General features: G+C 45.9%; 1 protein-coding gene across 13 annotated transcripts in view; it reads right to left on the bottom strand.

Moving 5' to 3' along the window:
* Positions 1–25,048, bottom strand: part of kidins220a (kinase D-interacting substrate 220a) — a 133,225-nt gene that overhangs the window by 76,951 nt on the left and 31,226 nt on the right. For all 13 annotated transcript variants that reach the window (XR_010453236.1, XR_010453237.1, XM_064954105.1 and 10 more), the window contains 4 exons: positions 23,192–23,432; positions 22,759–22,847; positions 20,512–20,656; positions 20,204–20,366 (listed from right to left, as the gene is read on the bottom strand). Coding sequence is in view for 11 of the 13 variants with exons in the window: in XM_064954105.1 (XP_064810177.1) it covers positions 20,204–20,366; positions 20,512–20,656; positions 22,759–22,847; positions 23,192–23,432 (638 nt within the window). In the remaining 2 variants the exon portion in view is untranslated. The remainder of the gene's footprint in view (positions 1–20,203; positions 20,367–20,511; positions 20,657–22,758; positions 22,848–23,191; positions 23,433–25,048) is intronic.

Below are 25,048 nucleotides of genomic sequence, written 5' to 3'. Positions count from 1 at the left end.
ATCACAACACAACTCTACTAGATCCAGCCCATCACAACACAGCTCTACTCGACCCAGCCCATCACTACACAGCTCTACTAGATCCAGCTCATAACAACACAGCTCTCCTAGATCCAGCCCATCACAACACAGCTCTACTCGACCCGGCACATGACAACAGAGCTCTACTAGATCCAACCCATCACAACACAGCTGTACTAGATCCAGCCCATCACAGCTCTACTTGACCCAGCCCATTACAACACAACTCTACTAGATCCAGCCCATCACAACACAACTCTACTAGATCCAGCCCATCACAACACAACTCTACTAGATCCAGCCCATCACAACACAGCTCTACTAGACCCAGCCCATCACAACACAGCTCTACTAGATCCAGCCCATCACAACTCTACAAGATCCAGCCCATCACAACTCTACAAGATCCAGCCCATCACAACTCTACTAGACCCAGCCCATCACAACACAGCTCTACTAGATCCAGCCCATCACAACTCTACAAGATCCAGCCCATCACAACTCTACAAGATCCAGCCCATCACAACTCTACAAGATCCAGCCCATCACAACTCTACAAGATCCAGCCCATCACAACACAACTCTACTAGATCCAGCCCATCACAACTCTACTAGATCCAGCCCATCACAACACAACTCTATTGTAAAGTGGCTGTTCCACTGATGTCAGAAGGTGAATTCACCAATTTGTAAGTCGCTCTGGATAAGAGCGTCTGCTAAATGACTTAAATGTAAATGTAAATCACAACTCTACAAGATCCAGCCTATCACAACTCTACAAGATCCAGCCCATCACAACTCTACAAGATCCAGCCCATCACAACTCTACAAGATCCAGCCCATCACAACTCTACTAGATCCAGCCCATCACAACACAACTCTACTAGATCCAGCCCATCACAACACAACTCTACTAGATCCAGCCCATCACAACACAACTCTACTAGATCCAGCCCATCACAAAACAGCTCTACTAGACCTGTCCCATGACAACACAGTTCTACTAGATCCAGCCCATGACAACACAGTTCTACTCGATCCAGCCCATCACAACACAGCTCTACTAGATCCAGCCTATCACAACACAGCTCTACTAGACCAGGCACATGACAACATATCTCTACTAGACCCAGCCCATCACAACATAGCTCTACTAGACCCAGCCCATCACAACACAGCTCTACTAGATCCAGCCCATCACAACTCTACAAGATCCAGCCCATCACAACTCTACAAGATCCAGCCCATCACAACCCTACTAGATCCAGCCCATCACAACTCTACTAGACCCAGCCCATCACAACACAGCTCTACTAGATCCAGCACATCACAACTCTACAAGATCCAGCCCATCACAACTCTACAAGATCCAGCCCATCACAACTCTACAAGATCCAGCCCATCACAACTCTACAAGATCCAGCCCATCACAGCTCTACTAGATCCAGCCCATCACAACACAACTCTACTAGATCCAGCCCATCACAACACAACTCTACTAGATCCAGCCCATCACAACACAGCTCTACTAGACCTGTCCCATGACAACACAGTTCTACTAGATCCAGCCCATGACAACACAGTTCTACTCGATCCAGCCCATCACAACACAGCTCTACTAGATCCAGCCCATCACAACACAGCTCTACTAGACCCGGCACATGACAACATAGCTCTACTAGATCCAGCCCATCACAACACAGCTCTACTCTATCCAGCCCATCACAACACAGCTCTACTAGACCCGGCACATGACAACATAGTTCTACTAGACCCAGCCCATCACAACATAGCTCTACTAGACCCAGCCCATCACAACACAGCTCTACAAGATCCAGTCCATCACAACTCTACAAGATCCAGCCCATCAAACAACTTTACAAGATCCAGCCCATTACAACTTTACAAGATCCAGCCCATCACAACTCTACTAGATCCAGCCCATCACAACTCTACTAGATCCAGCCCATCACAACTCTACTAGATCCTGTCCATCAAAACACAGTTCTACTAGACCCAGCCCATCACAACACAGCTCTACAAGACCCAGCCCATCACAACACAGCTCTACTAGATCCAGCACATCACAACACAGTTCTACTCGATCCAGCCCATCACAACTCTACTAGATCCAGCCCATCACAACTCTACAAGACCCAGCCCATCACAACACAACTCTACTAGATCCAGCCCATAAAAACACAGCTCTACTAGACCCAGCCCATCACAACACAGCTCTACTAGACCCGGCCCATGCCAACACAGCTCTCCTAGATCCAGCCCATCACAACTCTACTAGATCCAGCCCATCACAACACAACTCTACTAGATCCAGCCCATCACAGCACAACTCTACTAGATCCAGCCCATCACAACACAACTCAACTAGATCCAGCCCATCACAACACAACTCTACTAGATCCAGCCCATCACAACACAACTCTACTAGATCCAGCCCATCACAACACAGCTGTACTAGACCTGTCCCATGACAACACAGTTCTACTAAATCCAGCCAATCACAACACAGCTCTACTAGATCCAGCCCACCACAACTCTACTAGATCCGGCTCATCACAACACAGCCTACTACATCCAGCCCATCACAACACAGCTCTACTAGACCTGTCCCATCACAACACAGCACTACTAGATCCGGCCCATCACAACACAGCTCTACTAGACCCGGCCCATGACAACAGAGCTCTAGTAGACCCGGCCCAAGACAACACAGTTCTACTACATCCAGCCCATCACAACACAGCTCTACTAGACCCAGCCCATCACAACTCTCCTAGATCCAGCCCATCACAACAAAACTCTACTAGATCCAGCCCATCACAACACAGCTCTACTAGATCCAGCCCATCACAACACAGCTCTACTAGATCCAGCCCATCACAACACAGCTCTACTCGACCCGGCCCATGACAACATAGCTCTACTAGATCCAGCCCATCACAACACAGCTCTACAAGAACAGGCCCATCACAACACAGCTCTACTAGACCCAGCACATCACAAATCTATAAGATCCAGACCATCACAACTCTACAAGATCCAGCCCATCACAACTCTACTAGATCCAGCCCATCACAACTCTACTAGATCCTGTCCATCACAACACAGTTCCACTATACCCAGCCCATCACAACACAGCTCTTCAAGACCCAGCCCATCACAACACAGCTCTACAAGACCCAGCCCATCACAACACAGCTCTACTACATGCAGCCCATCACAACACAGTTCTACTACATCCAGCCCATCACAACTCTACTAGATCCAGCCCATCACAACACAACTCTACTAGATCCAGCACATCACAACACAGCTCTCCAAGATCCAGCCCATCACAACACAACTCTACTAGATCCAGCCCATCACAACACAACTCTACTAGATCCAGCCCATCACAACACAACTCTACTAGATCCAGCCCATCACAACACAACTCTACTAGATCCAGCCCATCACAACACAACTCTACTAGATCCAGCCCATCACAACACAACTCTACTAGATCCAGCCCATCACAACACAACTCTACTAGATCCAGCCCATCACAACACAACTCTACTAGATCCAGCCCATCACAACACAACTCTACTAGATCCAGCCCATCACAACACAGCTCTACTAGATCCAGCCCATGACAACACAGTTCTACTCGATCCAGCCCATGACAACACAGTTCTACTCGATCCAGCCCATCACAACACAGCTCTACTAGATCCAGCCCATCACAACTCTACTAGATCCAGCCCATCACAACTCTACTAGATCCAGCCCATCACAACACAACTCTACTAGATCCAGCCCATCACAACACAGCTCTACTAGACCCAGCCCATCACAACTCTACTAGATCCAGCCCATCACAACACAACTCTACTAGATCCAGCCCATCACAACACAGCTCTACTAGACCCAGCCCATCACAACACAGCTCTACTACATCCAGCCCATCACAACACAGCTCTACTAGACCTGTCCCATCACAACACAGCACTACTAGATCCGGCCCATCACAACACAGCTCTACTAGACCCGGCCCATGACAACAGAGCTCTAGTAGACCCGGCCCAAGACAACACAGTTCTACTAGATCCAGCCCATCACAACACAGCTCTACTAGACCCAGCCCATCACAACTCTACTAGATCCAGCCCATCACAACAAAACTCTACTAGATCCAGCCCATCACAACACAGCTCTACTAGATCCAGCCCATCACAACACAGCTCTACTAGATCCAGCCCATCACAACAAAACTCTACTAGATCCAGCCCATCACAACACAGCTCTACAAGAACAGGCCCATCACAACACAGCTCTACTAGACCCAGCACATCACAAATCTACAAGATCCAGACCATCACAACTCTACAAGATCCAGCCCATCACAACTCTACTAGATCCAGCCCATCACAACTCTACTAGATCCTATCCATCACAACACAGTTCCACTATACCCAGCCCATCACAACACAGCTCTTCAAGACCCAGCCCATCACAACACAGCTCTACAAGACCCAGCCCATCACAACACAGCTCTACTACATGCAGCCCATCACAACACAGTTCTACTACATCCAGCCCATCACAACTCTACTAGATCCAGCCCATCACAACACAACTCTACTAGATCCAGCACATCACAACACAGCTCTCCAAGATCCAGCCCATCACAACACAACTCTACTAGATCCAGCCCATCACAACACAACTCTACTAGATCCAGCCCATCACAACACAACTCTACTAGATCCAGCCCATCACAACACAACTCTACTAGATCCAGCCCATCACAACACAACTCTACTAGATCCAGCCCATCACAACACAACTCTACTAGATCCAGCCCATCACAACTCTACTAGATCCGGCCCATCACAACACAGCCTACTACATCCAGCCCATCAAGACACAGCTCTACTAGAACTGTCCCATCACAACACAGCACTACTAGATCCGGCCCATGACAACACAGTTCTACTAGATCCAGCCCATCACAACACAACTCTACTAGATCCAGCCCATCACAACACAACTCTACTAGATCCAGCCCATCACAACACAGCTCTACTAGATCCAGCCCATGACAACACAGTTCTACTCGATCCAGCCCATGACAACACAGTTCTACTCGATCCAGCCCATCACAACACAACTCTACTAGATCCAGCCTATCACAACTCTACTAGATCCAGCCCATCACAACTCTACTAGATCCAGCCCATCACAACACAACTCTACTAGATCCAGCCCATCACAACACAGCTCTACTAGACCCAGCCCATCACAACTCTACTAGATCCAGCCCATCACAACACAACTCTACTAGATCCAGCCCATCACAGCACAGCTCTACTAGACAAAGCCCATCACAACACAGCTCTACTAGATCAGGCCCATCACAACACAACTCTACTAGATCCAGCCCACCACAACTCTACTAGATCCGGCCCATCACAACACAGCCTACTACATCCAGCCCATCAAGACACAGCTCTACTAGAACTGTCCCATCACAACACAGCACTACTAGATCCGGCCCATGACAACACAGTTCTACTCGATCCAGCCCATCACAACACAGCTCTACCAGATCCAGCCCATCACAACACAACTCTACTAGATCCAGCCCATCACAACACAGCTCTACTAGACCCAGCCCATCACAGCTCAACTAGACCCAGCCCATCACAACAAAGCTCTACTAGACCCAGCCCATTACAACACAGCTCTACTAGACCCAGGCCATCACAACACAGCTCTACTAGCCCCGGCCCATGACAACACAGCTCTACTAGACCCGGCCCATGACAACACAGCTCTACTAGACCCAGCCCATCACAGCTCTACTAGACCCGGCCCATGCCAACACAGCTCTACTAGATCCAGCCCATCACAACACAGCTCTACAAGATCCAGCCCATCACAACACAGCTCTACTCAACCTGGCCCATGACAACACAGCTCTACTAGACCCAGCCCATCACAGCTCTACTAGAAAAAGCCCATCACAACACAGCTCTACTAGACCCGGCCCATGACAACACCGCTATACTAGACCCACCCCATCACAACACAGCTCTACTTGATCCAGCCCATCACAGCACAGCTCTACTAGACCCGGCCCATGACAACATAGCTCTACTAGACCCAGCCCATCACAACATAGCTCTACTAGACCCAGCCCATCACAACACAGCTGTACTAGATCCAACCCATCACAACAGAGCTGTACTAGATCCAGCCCATCACAGCTCTACTTGACCCAGCCAATTACAACACAACTCTACTAGATCCAGCCAATCACAACACAACTCTACTAGATCCAGCCCATCACAACACAACTCTACTAGATCCAGCCCATCACAACACAGCTCTACTAGCCCCAGCCCATCACAACACAGCTCTACTAGATCCAGCGCATCACAACACAGCTCTACTAGCCATGCCCATGACAACACAGCTCTACTAGACCTGGCCCATCACAACACAGCTCTACTAGACCTGGCCCATGACAACACAGCTCGACTAGACCTGGCCCATGACAACACAGCTCTACTAGACCTGGCCCATGACAACACAGCTCTACTCGATCCGGCCCATCACAACTCTACGAGATCCAGCCCATCACAACTCTACTAGATCCAGCCCATCACAACACAACTCTACTAGATCCAGCCCATCACAACACAGCTCTACTCGACCCAGCCCATCACTACACAGCTCTACTCAACCCGGCCCATGACAACACAGCTCTACTCGACCCGGCCCATGACAACACAGCTCTACAAGACCCAGCCCATCACAGCTCTACTAGATCCAGCCGATCACAACACAGCTCTACTAGATCCCGCCCATCACAACACAGCTCTACTAGAGCCAGCCCATCACAACACAGCTCTACTAGAGCCAGCCCATCACAACACAGCTCTACTAGAGCCAGCCCATCACAACTCTACTAGATCCAGCCCATGACAACACAGCTCTACAAGACCCAGCCCATCACAGCTCTACTAGATCCAGCCAATCACAACACAGCTCTACTAGACCTGGCCCATGACAACACAGCTCTACTAGACCCAGCCCATCACAGCACAGCTCTACTAGACCCAGCCCATCACAACACAGCTCTACTAGATCCAGCCGATCACAACACAGCTCTACTAGATCCAGCCCATCACAACACAGCTCTACTAGATCCAGCCCATCACAGCTCTACTAGATCCAGCCCATCACAACACAGCTCATCACAACACAGCTCTGCTAGACCCAGCCCATCACAACTCTACTAGATCCAGCCCATCACAACACAGCTCCACTAGATCCAGCCCATCACAACACAGCTCTACTAGATCCAGCCCATCACAACTCTACTAGATCCAGCCCATCACAACTCTACTAGATCCAGCCCATCACAACTCTACTAGATCCAGCCAATCACAACACAGCTCTACTAGACCTGGCCCATGACAACACAGCTCTACTAGACCCGGCCCATCACAGCACAGCTCTACTAGACCCAGCCCATCACAACACAGCTCTACTAGATCCAGCCGATCACAACACAGCTCTACTAGATCCAGCCCATCACAACACAGCTCTACTAGATCCAGCCCATCACAGCTCTACTAGATCCAGCCCATCACAACACAGCTCATCACAACACAGCTCTGCTAGACCCAGCCCATCACAACACAGCTCTACTAGATCCAGCCCATCACAACACAGCTCCACTAGATCCAGCCTATCACGACACAGCTCTACTAGATCCAGCCCATCACGACACAACTCTACTAGACCCAGCCCATCACAGCTCTACTAGATCCAGCCCATCACAGCTCTACTAGATCCACCCCATCACAACACAGCTTTACTAGACCCGGCCCATGACAACACAGCTCTACTAGATCCAGCCCATCACAACACAGCTCTACTAGATCCAGCCCATCACAACACAGCTCTACTCGACCCAGCAAATCACAACACAGCTCTACTAGATCCAGCCCATCACAACATAGCTCTACTAGACCCAGGCCATGACAACACAGCTCTACCAGACCCAGCCCATCACAACACAGCTCTACAAGACCCAGCCCATCACAACACAGCTCTACTAGACCCGGCCCATGACAACACAGCTCTACTAGACCTGGCCCATCACAACACAGCTCTACTAGACCCAGCCCATCACAACACAGCTCTATCAGACCAGACTAGAAGTCAACCAATTAATCAGAATGGCCGGTTAATTAGGGCTGATTTCAAGTTTTCGTAACAATCGGAAATCAGTAATTTTGGACACCGATTTCGCCCATTTATTTCTTTTACATTGTTATTTAACCTTTAGTTAACTTGGCAAGTCAGTTAAGAACATATTCTAATTTTCAATGTCAGCGTAGGAACGGTGGGTTAACTGTCTTGTTCAGGGGCAGAATGACAGATTTTTACCTTGTCAGATCAGGGATTCAATCTTGCAACCTTACGGTTAAGTAGTCCAACGCTCTAACCACCTGCCTCACGAGGAGCCCGCCTGTTACGCGAATGCAGTAAGTAGCCAAGGTAAGTTGCTAGCCAGCATTAAACTTCATCAATCATAATCACTCGGTATAACTACACATGGTTGATGATATTACTAGTTTATCTAGCTTGTCCTTTGTATATAATCGATGCAGTGCGCATTCGCGAAAAAGGACTGTCGTTGCTCCAACGTGTACCTAACCATAAACACAAATGTCTTTCTTAAAATCAATACACAGAAGTATATATTTTTTAAACCTACATATTTAGCTAAAATAAATCCAGGTTAGCAGGCAATATTAACCAGGTGAAATTGTGTCACTTCTCTTGCGTTCATTGCACGCAGAGTCGGAGTATATGCAACAGTTTGGGCAGCCTGGCTCATTGCGAACTAATTTGCCAGAATTTTACATAATTATGACATAACATTGAAGGTTGTGCAATGCAACAGGAATATTTAGACTGATGGATGCCACCCATTAGATAAAATACGGAACGGTTCCGTATTTCACTGAAAGAATAAACGTTTTGTTTTCTAGATGATAGTTTCCGGATTTGACCATATTAATGACCTAAGGCTCACATTTCTGTGTGTTATTATGTTATAATTAAGTCTATGATTTGATAGAGCAGTCTGACTGAGCGATGGTGGGCACCAGCAGTCTCATAAGCATTCATTCAAACAGCACTTTTGTGCGTTTTGCCAGCAGCTCTTCGTTGTGCATCAAGCATTGCGCTGTTTATGACTTCAAGCCTTCCAACTCCTGAGATTAGACTGGTGTAACGGTGTGATGTGAAATGGCTAACTAGTTAGCGGGGTGCGCGCTAATAGCATTTCAAACGTCACTTGCTCTGAGACTTGGTGTAGTTGTTCCCCTTGCTCTGCAAGGGTAACGCTGCTTCGAGGGTGGCTGTTGTCGTTGTGTTCCTGGTTCGAGCCCAGGGAGGAGCGAGGAGAGGGACGGAAGGTATACTGTTACACTGGCAATACTAAAGTGCCTATAAGAACATCCAATAGTCAAAGGTTAATGAAATACAAATGGTATAGAGAGAAATAGTCCTATAATAACTACAACCTAAAAAGTCTTACCTGGGAATATTGAAGACTCATGTTAAAAGGAACCACCAGCTTTCATATGTTCTCATGTTCTGAGCAAGGAACTTAAACGTTAGCTTTCTGGCAAATATTGCACTTTTACTTTCTTCTCCAACAACACTTTGTTTTTGCATTATTTAAACCAAATTGAACATGTTTCATTATGTATTTGAGGCTAAATTGATTTTATTGATGTATTATATTAAGTTAAAAATAAGTGTTAATTCAGTATTGTTGTAATTGTCATTATTACAAATACATTTTTTTTTTTAATCGGTATCGGCATTGTTTTTTGTCCTCCAATAATCGGTATCGGTGTTGAAAAATCATAATCGGTCGACCTCTAGACCAGACACTACTAGATCCAGCCCATCACAAAACAGCACTACTGGACCTGGGCCATCACAACACAGCACTGACCACTACTCTAGGGTTGGGCAGAACACCGTCCTTCAGAGAAGTACACCACATGACGCAGTCCACACCATGTATCATTCAGATCATCAGCATACATATGCTGAGGTAACCTCTGGCAAAAGACACCTAGAACAATCAGACATAGGAGAGGTGCGCCAACTACTGCATCTAATATACAGACTACTAGGCTAGACCGACCCTTTAAAACACACACACACACGGCTGCAGATCGCATTGAACTTATTTATTTGTGCAAGCTTATTCCATTATTATTAATCTGTTTACAACTATTCTTAATTATGTTGGCACTGGTATTATAAAAACTATATGTAAATGTGTATGAGTGTGTGTGTGTACAGTTGAAGTCGGAAGTTCACATACACCTTAGCCAAATACATTTAAACTCAGGTTTTTCACAATTCCTGACATTTAATCCTAGTACAATTTCCCTGTCTTAGGTCAGTTAGGATCACCACTTTATTTTAAGAATGTGAAATGTCAGAATAATAGTAGAGAGAATGATTTCTTTCAGCTTTCATTTCTTTCATCACATTCCCAGTGGGTCAGAAGTTTATATACACTCAACTAGTATTTCGTAGCATTGCCTTTAAATGGTTTAACTTGGGTCAAACACTTCTATAGCCTTCCACAAGCTTCCCACAATAAGATGTATGAATTTTGGCCCATTCCTCCTGACAGAGCTGGTGTAACTGAGTCAGGTTTGTAGGCCTCCTTGTCGCACACACTTTTTCAGTTCTGCCCACAAATTTTCTATGGGATTGAGGTCAGGGCTTTGTGATGGCCACTCCAATACCTGGACTTTGTTGTCCTCCACAACTTTGAAAGTATGCTTGGGGTCATTGTCTATTTGGAAGACCCATTTGCGACCAAGCTTTAACTTCCTGACTGATGTCTTGAGATGTAGCTTCAAAATATCAACCTAATTTTTCTTCCTTGTGATGCCATCGATTTTGTGAAGTACACCAGTCCCTCCTGCAGTAAAGCACCCCCCCAATATGATGCTGCCACCCCCCTGCTTCATGGTTGGGATGTTGTTCGTCGGCTTGCAAGCCTCCCCTTTTTCCCTCCAAACATAACGATGGTCATTATGGCCAAACAGTTCTATTTTTGTTTCATCAGACCAGAGGACATTTCTCCAAAAAGTACGATCTTTGTCCCCATGTGCAGTTGCAAACCGTAGTCTGGCTTTTTTATGGCGGTTTTGGAGCAGTGGCTTCTTCCTTGCTGAGCAGCCTTTCAGGTTATGTCGATATAGGACTTGTTTTACTGTGGATATAGATACTTTTGTACCTGTTTCCTCCAGTATCATCACAAGGTCCTTTGCTGTTGTTCAAAGTATGTTCATCTCTAGGAGACAGAACGCGTCTCCTTCCTGAGCAGTATGACGGCTGCGTGGTCCCATGGTGTTCATACTTGCGTACTATTGTTTGTACAGATGAACGTGGTACCTTCAGGCGTTTGGAAATTGCTCCCAATGATGAAGCAGACTTGTGGAGGTCTACACATTTTTTTCTGAGGTCTTGGATGATTTCTTTTGATTTTCCCATGATATCAAGCAAAGAGGCACTGAGGTTGAAGGTAGGCCTTGAAATACATCCACAGGTACACCTCCAATTGACTCAAATTATGTCAATTAGCCTATCAGAAGCTTCTAAAGCCATGACATCATTTTATGGAATTTTCCAAGCTGTTTAAAGGCACAGTCAACTTAGTGTGTGTAAACTTCGAACCCACTGGAATTGTGATTCAGTGAATTACAAGTGAAATAAACTGTCTGTAAACAGATGTGTCATGCACAATGTAGATGTCCTAACCGACTTGCCAAGACTACAGTTAAAAAGATATTTGTAGAATGGTTGAAAAACAAGTTTTAATAAATCCAACGTAAGTGTATGTAAACTTACGACTTCAACTGTATATATACGCTGCTCAAAAAAATAAAGGGAACACTAAAATAACACATCCTAGATCTGAATGAATGAAATATTCTTATTAAATACGTTTCTTTAAATAGTTGAATGTGCTGACAACAAAATCACACAAAAATTATCAATGGAAATCAAATGTATCAACCCATGGAGGACTGGATTTGGAGTCAAACACTCAAAATTAAAGTGGAAAACCACACTACAGGCTGATCCAACTTTGATGTAATGTCCTTAAAACAAGTCAAAATGACGCTCAGTAGTGTGTCTGGCCTCCACGTGCCTGTATGACCTCCCTACAACGCCTGGGCATGCTCCTGATGAGGTGGCGGATGGTCTGCTGAGGGATCTCCTCCCAGACCTGGACTAAAGCATCCGCCAACTCCTGGACAGTCTGTGGTGCAACGTGGCGTTGGTGGATGGAGCAAGACCTGATGCATCAATGCCTTCCTCTTGCAGGAACTGCTGACACACTCCAGCCACATGAGGTCTAGCATTGTCTTGCATTAGGAGGAACCCAGGGCCAACCGCACCAGCATATGGTCTCACAAGGGGTCTGAGGATCTCATCTCGGTACATAATGGCAGTCAGGCTACCTCTGGCGAGCACATGGAGGGTTGTGCGGCCCCCCAAAGAAATGCCACCCCACACCATGATTGACCCACCGCCAAACCGGTCATGCTGGAGAATGTTGCAGGCAGCAGAACATTCTCCACGGCGTCTCCAGACTCTGTCACGTCTGTCACATGTGCTCAGTGTGAACCTGCTTTCATCTGTGAAGAGCACAGGGCGCCAGTGGCGAATTTGCCAATCTTGGTGTTCTCTGGCAAATGCCAAACGTCCTGCACGGTGTTGGGCTGTAAGCACAACCCCCACCTGTGGATGTCGGGCCCTCACACCCCCCTCATGGAGTCTGTTTCTGACCGTTTGAGCAGACACCTGCACATTTGTGGCCTGCTGGAGGTCATTTTACAGGGCTCTGGCAGTGCTCCTCCTGCTCCTCCTTGCACAAAGGCGGAGGTAGCGGTCCTGCTGCTGGGTTGTTGCCCTCCTGCAGCCTCCTCCACATCTCCTGATGTACTGGCCTGTCTCCTGGTAGCACCTCCATGCTCTGGACACTACGCTGACAGACACAGCAAACCTTCTTGCCACAGCTCGCATTGATGTGCCATCCTGGATGAGCTGCACTACCTGAGCCACTTGTGTGGGTTATAGACTCCTTCTCATGCTACCACTAGAGTGAAAGCATCGCCAGCATTCAAAAGTGACCAAAACATCAGCCAGGAAGCATAGGAATTGAGAAGTGGTCTGTGGTCACCACCTGCAGAACCACTCCTTTATTGGGGGTGTCTTGCTAAATTCCTATAATTTCCACCTGTTGTCTATTCCATTTGCACAACAATGTGAAATTTATTATCAATCAGTGTTGCTTGTTGTTTGATTTCACAGAACATATATTAATATGGTTTTTTTTCAATGCAAATGAGATCTTAACTCTCAGCTCTTGGTATATCCAGTGCCTATACTCTTCACATTTTGGTTATAAAACAACAAATCCAGAATTGATTAAAAACATCAAGGGACAGGACATCATAATCCTACTGGAAACATGGTGTCGTGGAGACATAGATACTCAGTGTCCCTCAGGGTATAGAGGAAGTTAACTACCATCAATCAAACATAAAAATGTTAAACGGGGCCGATCCTCAGGTGGAATCATCATTTAGCATAAGCAGGACTTAGCACTGAACGAAATGGAGAAAAAAAGGTACTAACCACATTTGGCTAAAACTTAACAAAGGTACAATCTATTGTGACAACGGATGTATACATATGTGCAGCTTATGCTCCTACTTCAGATTCATCATATTATGATGATCAGTTTTTTGACAATCTCCATACAGAAATCATTCAATTTCAACCAGAGGGTAAAATACTTCTTGGTGGAGATTTCAATGCAAGAACAGGTTCTGAGCCCGACTACACTGATGCGGGAGGTAACCACCACATATATAGACACCCCTCAGTGTACCGTATTATAAATAATAGAAACAGTCCTGACCAAATAATGAACAAAAATGGAAAGGAGTTAGTGCATCTCTGTCGAGCCTTGGGACTCTTTAGCTCGGTTTACTTACTGCTCAGCTCTCGAGTATGACATCACTGACACTGACCCCTCCTCTATTAGTGCATTCACTGTCAGACCACAGACCCCATTGTCAGATCACAGTCAGATCAACGTGTTTCTGAAGAAATTAACCAGCAACATTCATTTAAAAAAAACACTAACATTAACTCTACATCATAAACCAATCGTACAGATGGGATCAAAACAGTGCAGAAGGATTCATTGAAACATTGAACTCTACACAGTTCTTCAATAACTCACAAAACCAAAACAATAAAAGGTGTCAATTCAGCTACTCAAAACATCAGTTGCATATTCCAAAAAGTAGCATCGATAACAAATTTTAGAAAAAGAAAGAAATGCAACATCAGAAACAAAAAAACAAAATAAGACACCTAAGACAAATGCTATGAATAATTTGAAACTCTGAAACAGTATAAACATACACTGAAACGCAAGAAATTGAATTATACCAACAAGACACTTGATGAAATTGAAAATGCAATCGACCAAAATCAGTTCTGGGACATGTGGAACAATTTAAGCACGACAAAGCCACAAGAATTAGCCGTACAAGATGAAGGAATTTGGAAAACTTATTTTGATAACCTATACAAAAACATCCCAGAAAAGGACTTACAACAGAACCAATTAGAAATGCAAGAAAAATTGATCATCATTGAATCAGTCATTAAAAACAACCAAAATACATTAGATTACCCAATAACCCAAAAAGAACTAAATGGAAAAACTAAAATCTATAAAATGAAAGAAGGCTTGTGGTCTAGATAACATCAGAAATGAAATGCTGAAAAACAGCACACCTGAGTTGCAAAATGCTGTGCTTAAACTGTTCAACATGGTATTAACTTCTGTCTGCTTTCCTGATGTCTGGAACCAGGGGCTCATCTAATCTATCCACACAAGTGGAGACACATCAGACCCCAATAATTACAGGGGAATTTGCGTAAGCAGGAACTTGGAAAAGGTTTTTTGTAGCATTTTGAATTTCTTCAAGAAAAAAATGGAACAAGTAAATGTCAAATTGGCTTCCTCCCCGACCGTCGCACTACTGAGCATATTCATAAACACGTCCTACAAAAAAAGAGGGCAAAATCTTTGCTTGCTTTATTGACTTTATTTGATTCTATTTGGCACGAAGGGCTATTCTACAAAATTCTACAAAGTGGGCTTGGTGGTAAGGTATATGACTTAATAAAATGTATGTACACAGAAAACAAGTGTGCAATAAAAATCAAAAACCAAAGAACAGAATTATTTTCACCATGTCGAGGTGTGAGACAAGGCTGCAGTTTGAGTCCAAATCTTTTCAACATTTATATCAATGAATTAGCAGACATGTTGGACCAATCTCCTGCCCCAAGACTCGCACTATTTGACACAGAGGTAAAATACCTGCTATAGGCTGATGACTTGGTACTTCTATCACCAACCAAAGAAGGTCTTCAACAGAACCTTAATATTCTAGAGCAATACTGCCATAATTGGGCCCTGGCAGAAAAAATAAATCAATCATGATTTTCAAAAAATAAATAAAAAACAGATGTCAGGAACAAATATAAATTCACCCTGAACACCACCATAATCGAACACACACAAAAAAAGATTTGTACATTGGACTGACCAGATCTGCATCAGGAAACTTTAATATGGCATTGAATGCACTCAAAGAAACAGCCTGCAGAGCATTGTGTGCAATAAAAATGAAAATATTCAATATCTACATCCCAATTAGAATTTGGACCAAAATATTTGACAGTGGAATCCTATAGCTCTTTAGGGAAGTGAAGTTTGGGGGCAACTCAATAAACTGGACTTTAATATGAGGGACACACATCCAATTGAAGCCCGTACATGCAGAATTCTGTCTGAAAATTCTACAAGTCTAGAGAAATACACCAACTAATGCATGTAGTGCAGAATTGGGCCGCTTTCCAGTTGTAAAGAAAATACAGAAAAGATCATCAAAATGTTGGCTACATCTGAATTCAAGTAAAATTCAAGTCTGCAATTTAAAGCACTTCAAAACCAAGAGCTGAGCCCAGAAATGAGCCCTCTCAGTCAGCTGGTGTTGGACCTAACAAACCAAGCTGACAACAGCACTGTTTCAAAAGAAAGAATTCCAATAAACAAAATCATGTACCAATGAAAAGGACTCATATTTACAAATTTGGAAAAACTAAACAAAATCTCAAAGCTGACTAAATTGCCATCTGACCCAAAACAGAGAATATGAATTGGCTGATTATCTCTACTCTGTCAGAGATACGAAGCAGAGACAGATCCTTACCAAGTACAGGCTGAGTGACCACCGATTGGCAATAGAAACCGGCAGACATAAAAAGACATGGCTATCCAAAGAGAGAGAAAGAGAGAGAGAGGAAGAGAGAAAAAGAGGAAGAGAGAGAGAGGGAGAGAAAGAGGAGGAGAGAGTGAGAGGAAGAGAGAAAGGAGGAGAGATGAAGAGAGAAAGAGAAAGAAAGGAGGAGAGAGGAAGAGAGAAAGAGAAAGAAAGGAGGAGAGAGGAAGAGAGAGGAAGAGAGAAAGAGGGAGAGAGAGGAGAAGTGAGGGAGAGAGAGAGGAAGTGCGAGAGAGATAAAGAGGAGGAGAGAGAGAGAGAGAGAGGAGAGAGAGAGAGAGAAAGAGAGTGTGAGAAAGAGAGAGAAAGAGGAGGAGAGAGGAATAGAGAGAGAGAAGGAAGGAGGAGAGAGGAATAGAGAAAGAGAGTGTGGGAAAGAGAAAGAGAGGGAGGGAAAGAGAGAGGGAGAAAGATGGAGAGAGTGAGAGAGGGAGAAAGATGGAGAGAGGGAGAGCGCGAGAAAGAGCGCAAGGGAGAAAGAAAAGGAGAGCGAGAGAGAGGGAGAGAGAGGAAGAGAGAGTGAGAAAGAGAGGAAGTGGAGGAGAGAGGGAGAGGAAGAGCGAGAAGGAGAGAGGAAGAGAAGAAGAGAGAGAAGGAGAGAGGAAGAGAAAGAGTAGGAGAGGGAGAGAGGAAGAGAAAGAGTAGGAGAGGAAGAGAGAAGGAGGAGGAGAGAGGAGAGAGCGAGAAAGAGGAGGAGAAAGAGGAGGAGAGAGAAAGTGGGGGAGAGAGAGAGGAGGAGAGAGAGAAAGGGGAGAAGAGAGAGAAAGAGATGAGGCGAGAGAGAGAGAAGGAGAGAGAGGAAGAGAGAAGGAGAGAGGAAGAGAGAAAGCGAGCGAGAGGGAGGGAGAGACAGAAGGAGAGAGGAAGAGGAGAGAGGAAGAGAGACAGAGAAAGAAAGGAGGAGAGAGGAAGAGAGAAAAATGAAAGAAAGAGGAGGAGGGGAGAGAGGAAGAGAGAGAAGGAGAGAGGAAGAGGGGAAGAGAGAGAAGGAGAGAGGAAGAGAAAGAGTAGGAGAGGGAGAGAGAGAAGGAGAGAGGAAGAGAAAGGAGGAGCGAGGAAGAGAAAGAGCGAGAGGGAGAGAGGAGAGAGGAGGAGAGAGAAAGAGAGACAGAAAGAAAGGAGGAGAGAGGAAGAGAGAAAGAGAGTGAGAAAGATGGAGAGAGGGAGAGCGTGAAAAAGAGCGCAAGGGAGAAAGAAAAGGAGAGCTAGAAAGAGAGTGTGGGAAAGAGGAGGAGGAGAGGGAGAGGGAGATAGAGAAGGAGAGAGGAAGAGTGTAAGAGAGAGAAGGAGAGAGGAAGAGAGAAAGAGAAAGGAGGAGCGAGGAAGAGAGAAGGAGAGAGGGAGAAAGAGAGCAAGAGGGAGAGACAGAAGGAGAGAGGAAGAGGAGGAGAGAGAAAGAGATACAGAGAAAGAAAGAGGAGGAAGAGAGAAAATGAGAGGAGGAGAGTGAGAGAAAGAGGAGAGAGAGAAAGGGGAGAAGAGAGAGAAAGAGATGAGGCGAGAGAGAGAGGAGGAGAGAGAGAGGAAGAGAGAGAAGGAGAGAGGAAGAGAGAAAGAGAGCGAGAGGGAGAGACAGAAGGAGAGGAAGAGGAGGAGAGAGGAAGAGAGAAAGAAAGAAAGAGGAGGAAGAGAGAAAATGAGAGAGGAGGAGAGTGAGAGAAAGAGGAGGAGAGAGCGAGAAAGAGGAGAAACAGGAGGAGAGAGAGAAAATGAGAGGAGGAGAGTGAGAGAAAGAGGAGAAAGAGGAGGAGAGAGAGAAAGAGGGAGAGAGAGAGAGGAGAGAGAAAGGGGAGAAGAGAGAGAAAGAGATGAGGCGAGGGAAAGAGGAGGAGAGAGAGAGGAAGAGAGAGAAGGAGAGAGGAAGAGAGCGAGAGGGAGAGACAGAAGGAGGGAGAGGAAGAGGAGGAGAGAGGAAGAGAGAAAGAAAGAGGAGGAAGAGAGAAAATGAGAGAGGAGGAGAGAGCGAGAAAGAGGAGAAACAGGAGGAGAGAGAAAGAGAGAGAGAGAGAAGGAGAGAGAAGAAGAGAGAGGGAGAGGGAGAAGGAGAGAAAGAGAACGAGAGAGAAATGTGAGAGAGAGTGGGGAGAGAAAGAAAGAGGAGGAAAGAGAAAGAGACGAGAGAGAGGAGTGAGAGAGAGAAGGAGTGAGAGAGGGAAGGAGCGAGAGAGAAAGAGCAAGAAAGAGGCGAGAGAGAGAAAAAAGAGAAAGAGCGAAAGAGGAGAGAAAAAAAAAGAAAGAGGAGGAAAGAGAAAGAAAAGAGAGCGAGAGAGAAGGAGAGAGCGAAGTAGAGAATGAGCGAAAGAGAAGGAAAGAGGAAAGAGGTGAGAGAGAGACAAGGAGAGGGAGAGAGAAGGAGAAGGAGAGAGAGAAGGAAAGAGGAGGAAAGAGAAAGAGGTGAGAGAGAAGGAGAGAGAGATGGAGAGAGAGACAATGAGAGAGGTGAGAAAGAGAGAAAGAGAGAGAGAGAGAAAGAGAGAGAGAGAGAGAGAGAGAGAGAGAGAGAGAGAAAGTGGAGAGGGAGAGAGAGAGGGAGAAAGAAAGAAATGGAAAGAGAAAGAGGGAGAAAGAAAGAAAGAGGAGGAGGAGAGAGGGAAATGAAGAGAAAGAGAAAGAGAGAAAAATAGAGAGAAAGAGAGAGGAGAAAAAGATGAAGAGAGAGAAAGAAAGAAAGAAGATGAGGAAGAGAGAGAGAGAGAAAGAAAGAGGAGGAAGAGAGATAGGGGGAGAAAGAGAAAGAGAGAAAGAGAGAGAGAGAAAGAGAGAGAATGAGAGAGAGAGAGAGAGAGAGAGAGAGAGAGAGAGAGAGAGGAGGAAAGGGAAAGAGGCGATTCAGCGTTATCAATGAGGAGATGTCTCTCCAGATAAGGGCTGCTCAGCTCATCCTGGCATCCATGTTTGTTTGGGGCTTCCTTTAATCACAAACTGCCATTGCAGAAGCCATTTCAGGTGATACCTACCCAATACCCAGGTAAAGCTCTGTGCTAAGGAGCTCTTTTATTGCACAAGTATATTACAGGCTCATTGCTGCCTCACATATATTTGTCCAAAGCCATTTATTCATCCAGAAACTCTGTGAAGGATAGGGATGGTGACGATGACTATGTGACACTGAGTGTTGGTGACACTTCAGCGCCCCGGGACTCCCGGGCGCTAGTGTATTGTGATAGAGTGGCAGAGTGCAACCTTTAAAGGCCAACTATTGGGGCAGAACAGCAGCAATCCTAATGACTCAGACTTTGTGCTGATTCCCTCCCCCTTGTCCACACTCTCATGCCCAGTTAAACCAGCACTGGCTGTGCTTCTAACACTTTATCAATTCAAATCAACAGATGAATAATGATATGCTACTTCTTACTTCCATGCGTTTCCCTGCGTGATCTGAATACAACAATCTATTTAGGCTGTAGGCTCACAGAAGCCTATAGGGGACTTACTCCTTCCTGTATGATGTACTGGTAGTGGAAATGGAAAATCATCTGCTGCCACCTGCTGGTCAACATGATTTTTACATCGCATTTCATTATTCATCTTCGATTATTTGAGTCGTTCATGTGTGTGGAGCAAAAAGAACCTTTCGGAAAGAGTCTAAAAAGTGAGTGTCTGCCTGTGTGCCCGTCTGCTTGTGTGTGCGTCTTCCTGTACATGCGTGCTTGTTTGAGTGCAGATGTGTGTGTGCATACCTCTCATAGATAGTCTTCAGGGGGACCTGGTCTGAGATGCCGTCGGTCTCCTCCAGGAAGAGGATGAGCCAGGAGGTCCTGTAGGGCCACTCCTCCGTCAGGTTGATCCACGACGCCAGACGGTCCCAGTTAAAGATGATCTGATTGGCCCTCAGCAGACGTCCTGGAAATATGGACCAATGAGAAGTGACGTTTGGTATGTTGGTTGAAACGCCTACTACTCCCCTTCCGATAATAAGTGCCATGCTGGGAGTAGTCGATTCTCCCCCTTGGGTGATATAAAGGTAATCTAATAGGTGATGTGTTACCTGTGACAGAGACGATGTTCAGGAGCCTCCTCATGGTCTGGGGGCTGATGTCACTGAACCAGTCCTCGGTGACCAGCAGCTTGGTCAGGTCAAAGGACATCTGTCTAGTAACAGTCCTCTGCATCTGCCTCCTGCGGTACGTGTCCTACACACACACACACACACACACACACAATACCTCATGTTTATACTTGGATTAGCCCTTGGTCTTTCCACAAACCAGTCAGTAAGTCATTTTTGCTTAGGTCACTCGTTTTGACCATTCTAACGTTCAATCGAACAGTAACTGAATGCCTCGATGCCTGTCTGCCCGCTTTATATAGCAAGCCACGGCCACATGACTCACTGTCTGCAGGAGCGAACCATTTTTGTGAACGGGGTGGTATAGCTAATAAACTGGCCACAGAGAGTATATTATGTGTTTGCTTCACACATCAAAATGATAGTAACATTTATTTACAGCAAGCACTGGCCTCGTATAACCTGTCCTGTGTTCTACAGTTCACAGTTCATGATGTGGCGTGCCGTCCACCTTGCGACAAGCGGCTCCCTGGGTGCGTGACCTCTTGTCCCGGAGTCCCGTCTCTACCTCCTTCCATCCTCGTTTTCCCAACACCCATCCCATACCCACCAACACACAAGCTGCTCTGTTACCGGGCCCAATTAACAGACTGGAGATCTCAGTTGAGCTCGACAGGGAATGGGCCAGGGCTGGACGCAAGGATATACACTGTGCACTACCAAGACAGAGGCATCAGCTGTCCACAGTCACTGTCTTTACACAGCCGGGTCAAAGTTTGATATTCGCATTCCCGCTAGCTGTTACAATAGCCACCGCCACGCTTCCTGGGTTCCACACAGGGTTGTGTGTGTGTGTATGTGTCTCAAGCAAAGACTGAACTGTGTATTGAGACTACATCTCACCTCTTTTCTGGATTGTCTGCGAGTCCAGAATGAGTGGCTGTCTGGAGGACCACAATAGGTGCTGCTTGCCGAACGTTGCAGCGATGCTGTAAATAGGAGAGCGTTCGTCAGGCCACAAGCACTCAGAACGCCACCACCAGCCACTAAGCGGACTGTGATGTGGACTTAAATGCCTGCCTTGTGACGACCTCACTGGTAGGGAGAGAGTGTATAGCCAGATAGCCAGTATTGGCTCAGTAAGGAGGTGATTGGCTCTCCTTTGATCCTTACGTAGATGCATTGGACATGCTCAAAGAGTGAAATATGATTGGTGAAAGTTGATCGTTGTTTTATTGACTGTATAACCAGACCATCAGGAGAAATAGTTGAACTCTGACTGTTGAAAAGCTGCTGTAAGAGTTGGGATATTTCCTTCAAACAAGCAAACTTACTTGGAGCTCACATCAGCTCAGAGCACAGCGCCAAATACTGTTTACAAGCCTGAGCTCGCCTGGCCTGCCTCCCTCACTTCCCCTCCCCTGCCATCTTGGAAGGCTAAAGATCCACAACTCTGCAATTAAGTAGCCGAGAGACAGAGAGCTTTTTCTCTCCTTCCATCCTTCTTAGCTCCACTTGTAAAGAGACCCACTCACTGCCTTCTTGGCAGCCAAGAAACCGCCAGAGAGGGCAAACAAAAAGAAGTGGGCGCCCAAATAAAAAAGGGACCCAAGGAAAATAAAGACAAAAAATAAAACAGGCAAATAAATCAGACGCCCAAACAAACAAACAGATAAACAAACAAAACGGGGTCCTCGCAGGGGGAAGCAGGCAGGGCCACTTAGCCTCCCGCCAGCAGCCACCGATTGCCAGCGTTTTGTCACTGGGACACACTGCTGCTCCTCCCTGTCATTAGGCAGTGTGGCATCGCAGCAGGAAGGATAAACAGACATTACATCAATTACCAGGCAGAGACTCCTCGGCGAAGGAGACAGGCTCTTTTGCTCCCGACCTCCTCCACCCCTCTCCACTATGTTCACCGCAAGGCGAGAGGAAGCTAGCTACACCCCCGGGCCTGTGGGTTTAAGTGCATTATCTCACCCTTTCTATGTTAGTCTTCTCTAGCTGTGTCTATGGGAAAAGAAGCAGAAAAACCACTTCAGAGGCAACATTTTGATGCGTTTGCTGTGCTTTCATTGCCCGCACAGGCGCCCAATCCAATCTCCTTATGTTCCTTGTTGTATCACTTGTCTTTGTGCCAGAACTCTGCCGGTCTACAGGACCTCTGCAGGTAGATCTATGGCCCAGCCTGGGCATGGAGAGGGTTGGCCGGCTGAATGAGTTTACCCTGCGGTTGAGGGCCGTCTTGCTGCCAAACTTGGCCTGATCCCCCAGACTGTTGGAGGACAGGTTCCTGTCCATCTCCTCGTGCCATCCTGTGAAGAGAGGAGTGGAAAGGGAGAGATAAAACGAGAGACAGTACCACCAGGGACGTCTCATCACAACATCTAATGTGAAGACTCAACCTATTCACGATAAATTATTACCATTTCCTACAGCAAGTCAGAATGCACGAGTGTGTGTGTGTGCGCGCGTGACTACTCTATGCCTATGTCAGTGTCTCAGGGACCCAAATTGATGCACATTATATTTTTTACCCTAAACAAAAATGTACACCCTTTTGGGGTCCCCAGAACCAGGATTAAGAAACACTGGCCTGTGTGTGTGTGTGCGTATTTTCATGTTTGTGTGACACACGCCGTGCATATGTCTTGCGTACCCTCAGGGTTTGCCAGGTCTCCGTTGGAGGTGGGGGCGGCTGTGCACAGCTTCCTGGTCGTGCTTAGCCCCCGGCTGTTGAGGAAAACAGGCAGGTGGACGATGTTCCTCATGTAGTCGTGGCCGTTGATGTTGGAGTCCCTGAGCACGCTGTTCAGGTTCTGGTTGATGGCCTTGATGATGATGTGGGGGTCGCTGGCAAAGATGGAGATGAAGGGGCCTTTGGAGAACAGCACCCTCACCTGGTGGAGGAGGGGAATAGGAGGAGGATTTAGACCTGGGTTCATCCACTACTGCTCATCCATAGTGAACTTATTGGAATGATAAAAGCCTGAAATCATTTGAGGGTGAACAGAGTCATAGTGTGGTCATACACACACAACTGGGGAACAAAAAACTTGACATCAACTTGTTAATATCTGTAAACTGTGGCTATAATTTGTAGTATCTTGTTAGCTTGAGTTTGTGGGTCCCATATCTGTTGATCACATTCTGTTTCTAAAGAGGACATGCAACAGCAATTCAAATAGGGGGCCTCCCTACTAGTTGTCTCTCTAAATCAGGGGTATTCAACCGGGGTCTGCGGCCCTCTGACATAGGCCTTGAAAAAGCACCCACGAATATACAGTGTATTCAGAAAGAATTCAGACCCCTTGACCTTTTCCACATTTTGTTACGTTACAGCCTTATTCTAAAGATGATTTTTCTTCCCCCTCGTCAATCTACACACATTACCGCATAATGAAAAGGTAAAGCAGGGGTTTTGAAAAATGTCCAAATACATTAAATGTCAAAAAAAAGTATCACATTTACATACCAGTCAAAAGTTGACACACCTACTCAACAAGGTTTTTTAATTTAAAAAAAAACTATTTTCTACATTGTAGAATAATAGTGAAGACATCAAAAATATGAAACAAATACGGAAACATGTAGTAACCAAAAAAGTGTTCAACAAATGTAAATATATTTTAGATTCTTCAAAGTAGCCACCCTTTCTTTGACTTGATGACAGTTTTGCACACTCTTGCTATTCTCTCCACCAGCCTCACCTGGAATGCTTTTCCAACAGTCTTGAAGGAGTTCCCACATATGCTGAGCACATGTTGGCTGCTTTTCCTTCACACTGCGGTCCAACTCATCCCAAACCATCTCAAATTGGGTTGAGGTCAGGTGATTGTGGAGGCCAGCTGATGCAGCACTCCATCGATCTCCTTGGTCAAATAGCCCTTACACAGCCTGGAGGTGTGTTTTGGGTAATTGTCCTGTTGAAAACCAAATTATTGTCCCACTAAGCTCAAACCAGATGGGATTGCGAATCGCCGCAGAATGCTGTGGTAACCATGCTGGTTAAGTGTGCCTTGAATTCTAAATAAATAACAGAGTGTCACCGGAAAAGCACCCCCACACCATCACACCTCCATGCTTCATGGTGGGAACCACACATGCAGAGATCATCCGTACACCTACTCTGAGTCTCATCATAGACACGCAAGATGGAACCAAAAATCTCCAATTTGGACTCATCAGACCAAAGGACAGATTTCTACCGGTCGAATGTCCGTTGCTCGTGTTTTCTTGGCCCGAGCAAGTCTCTTCTTATTATTGTTGTTCTTTAGAAGTGGTTTCTTTGCAGCAATTTGACCATGAAGGCCTGATTCACGCAGTCTCCTCTGAACAGTTGACGTTGAGATGTATCTGTTACTTGAACTCTGTGAAGCATTTCATTTGGGCTGCAATTTCTGAGGTGCAGTTAACTCTAATGAACTTATCCTCTTTATTTGGGATACAATCTGAGATACAAGGAGTTATTCTAAGGAAGTTATCCTCCACAGCAGAGGTAACTTTAGGTCTTCCT

Source organism: Oncorhynchus masou, chromosome 32 (genome assembly GCF_036934945.1).
Source record: "Oncorhynchus masou masou isolate Uvic2021 chromosome 32, UVic_Omas_1.1, whole genome shotgun sequence".
Lineage (NCBI taxonomy): Eukaryota > Metazoa > Chordata > Actinopteri > Salmoniformes > Salmonidae > Oncorhynchus > Oncorhynchus masou.
This window is presented reverse-complemented; position numbering and strand designations above follow the sequence as displayed.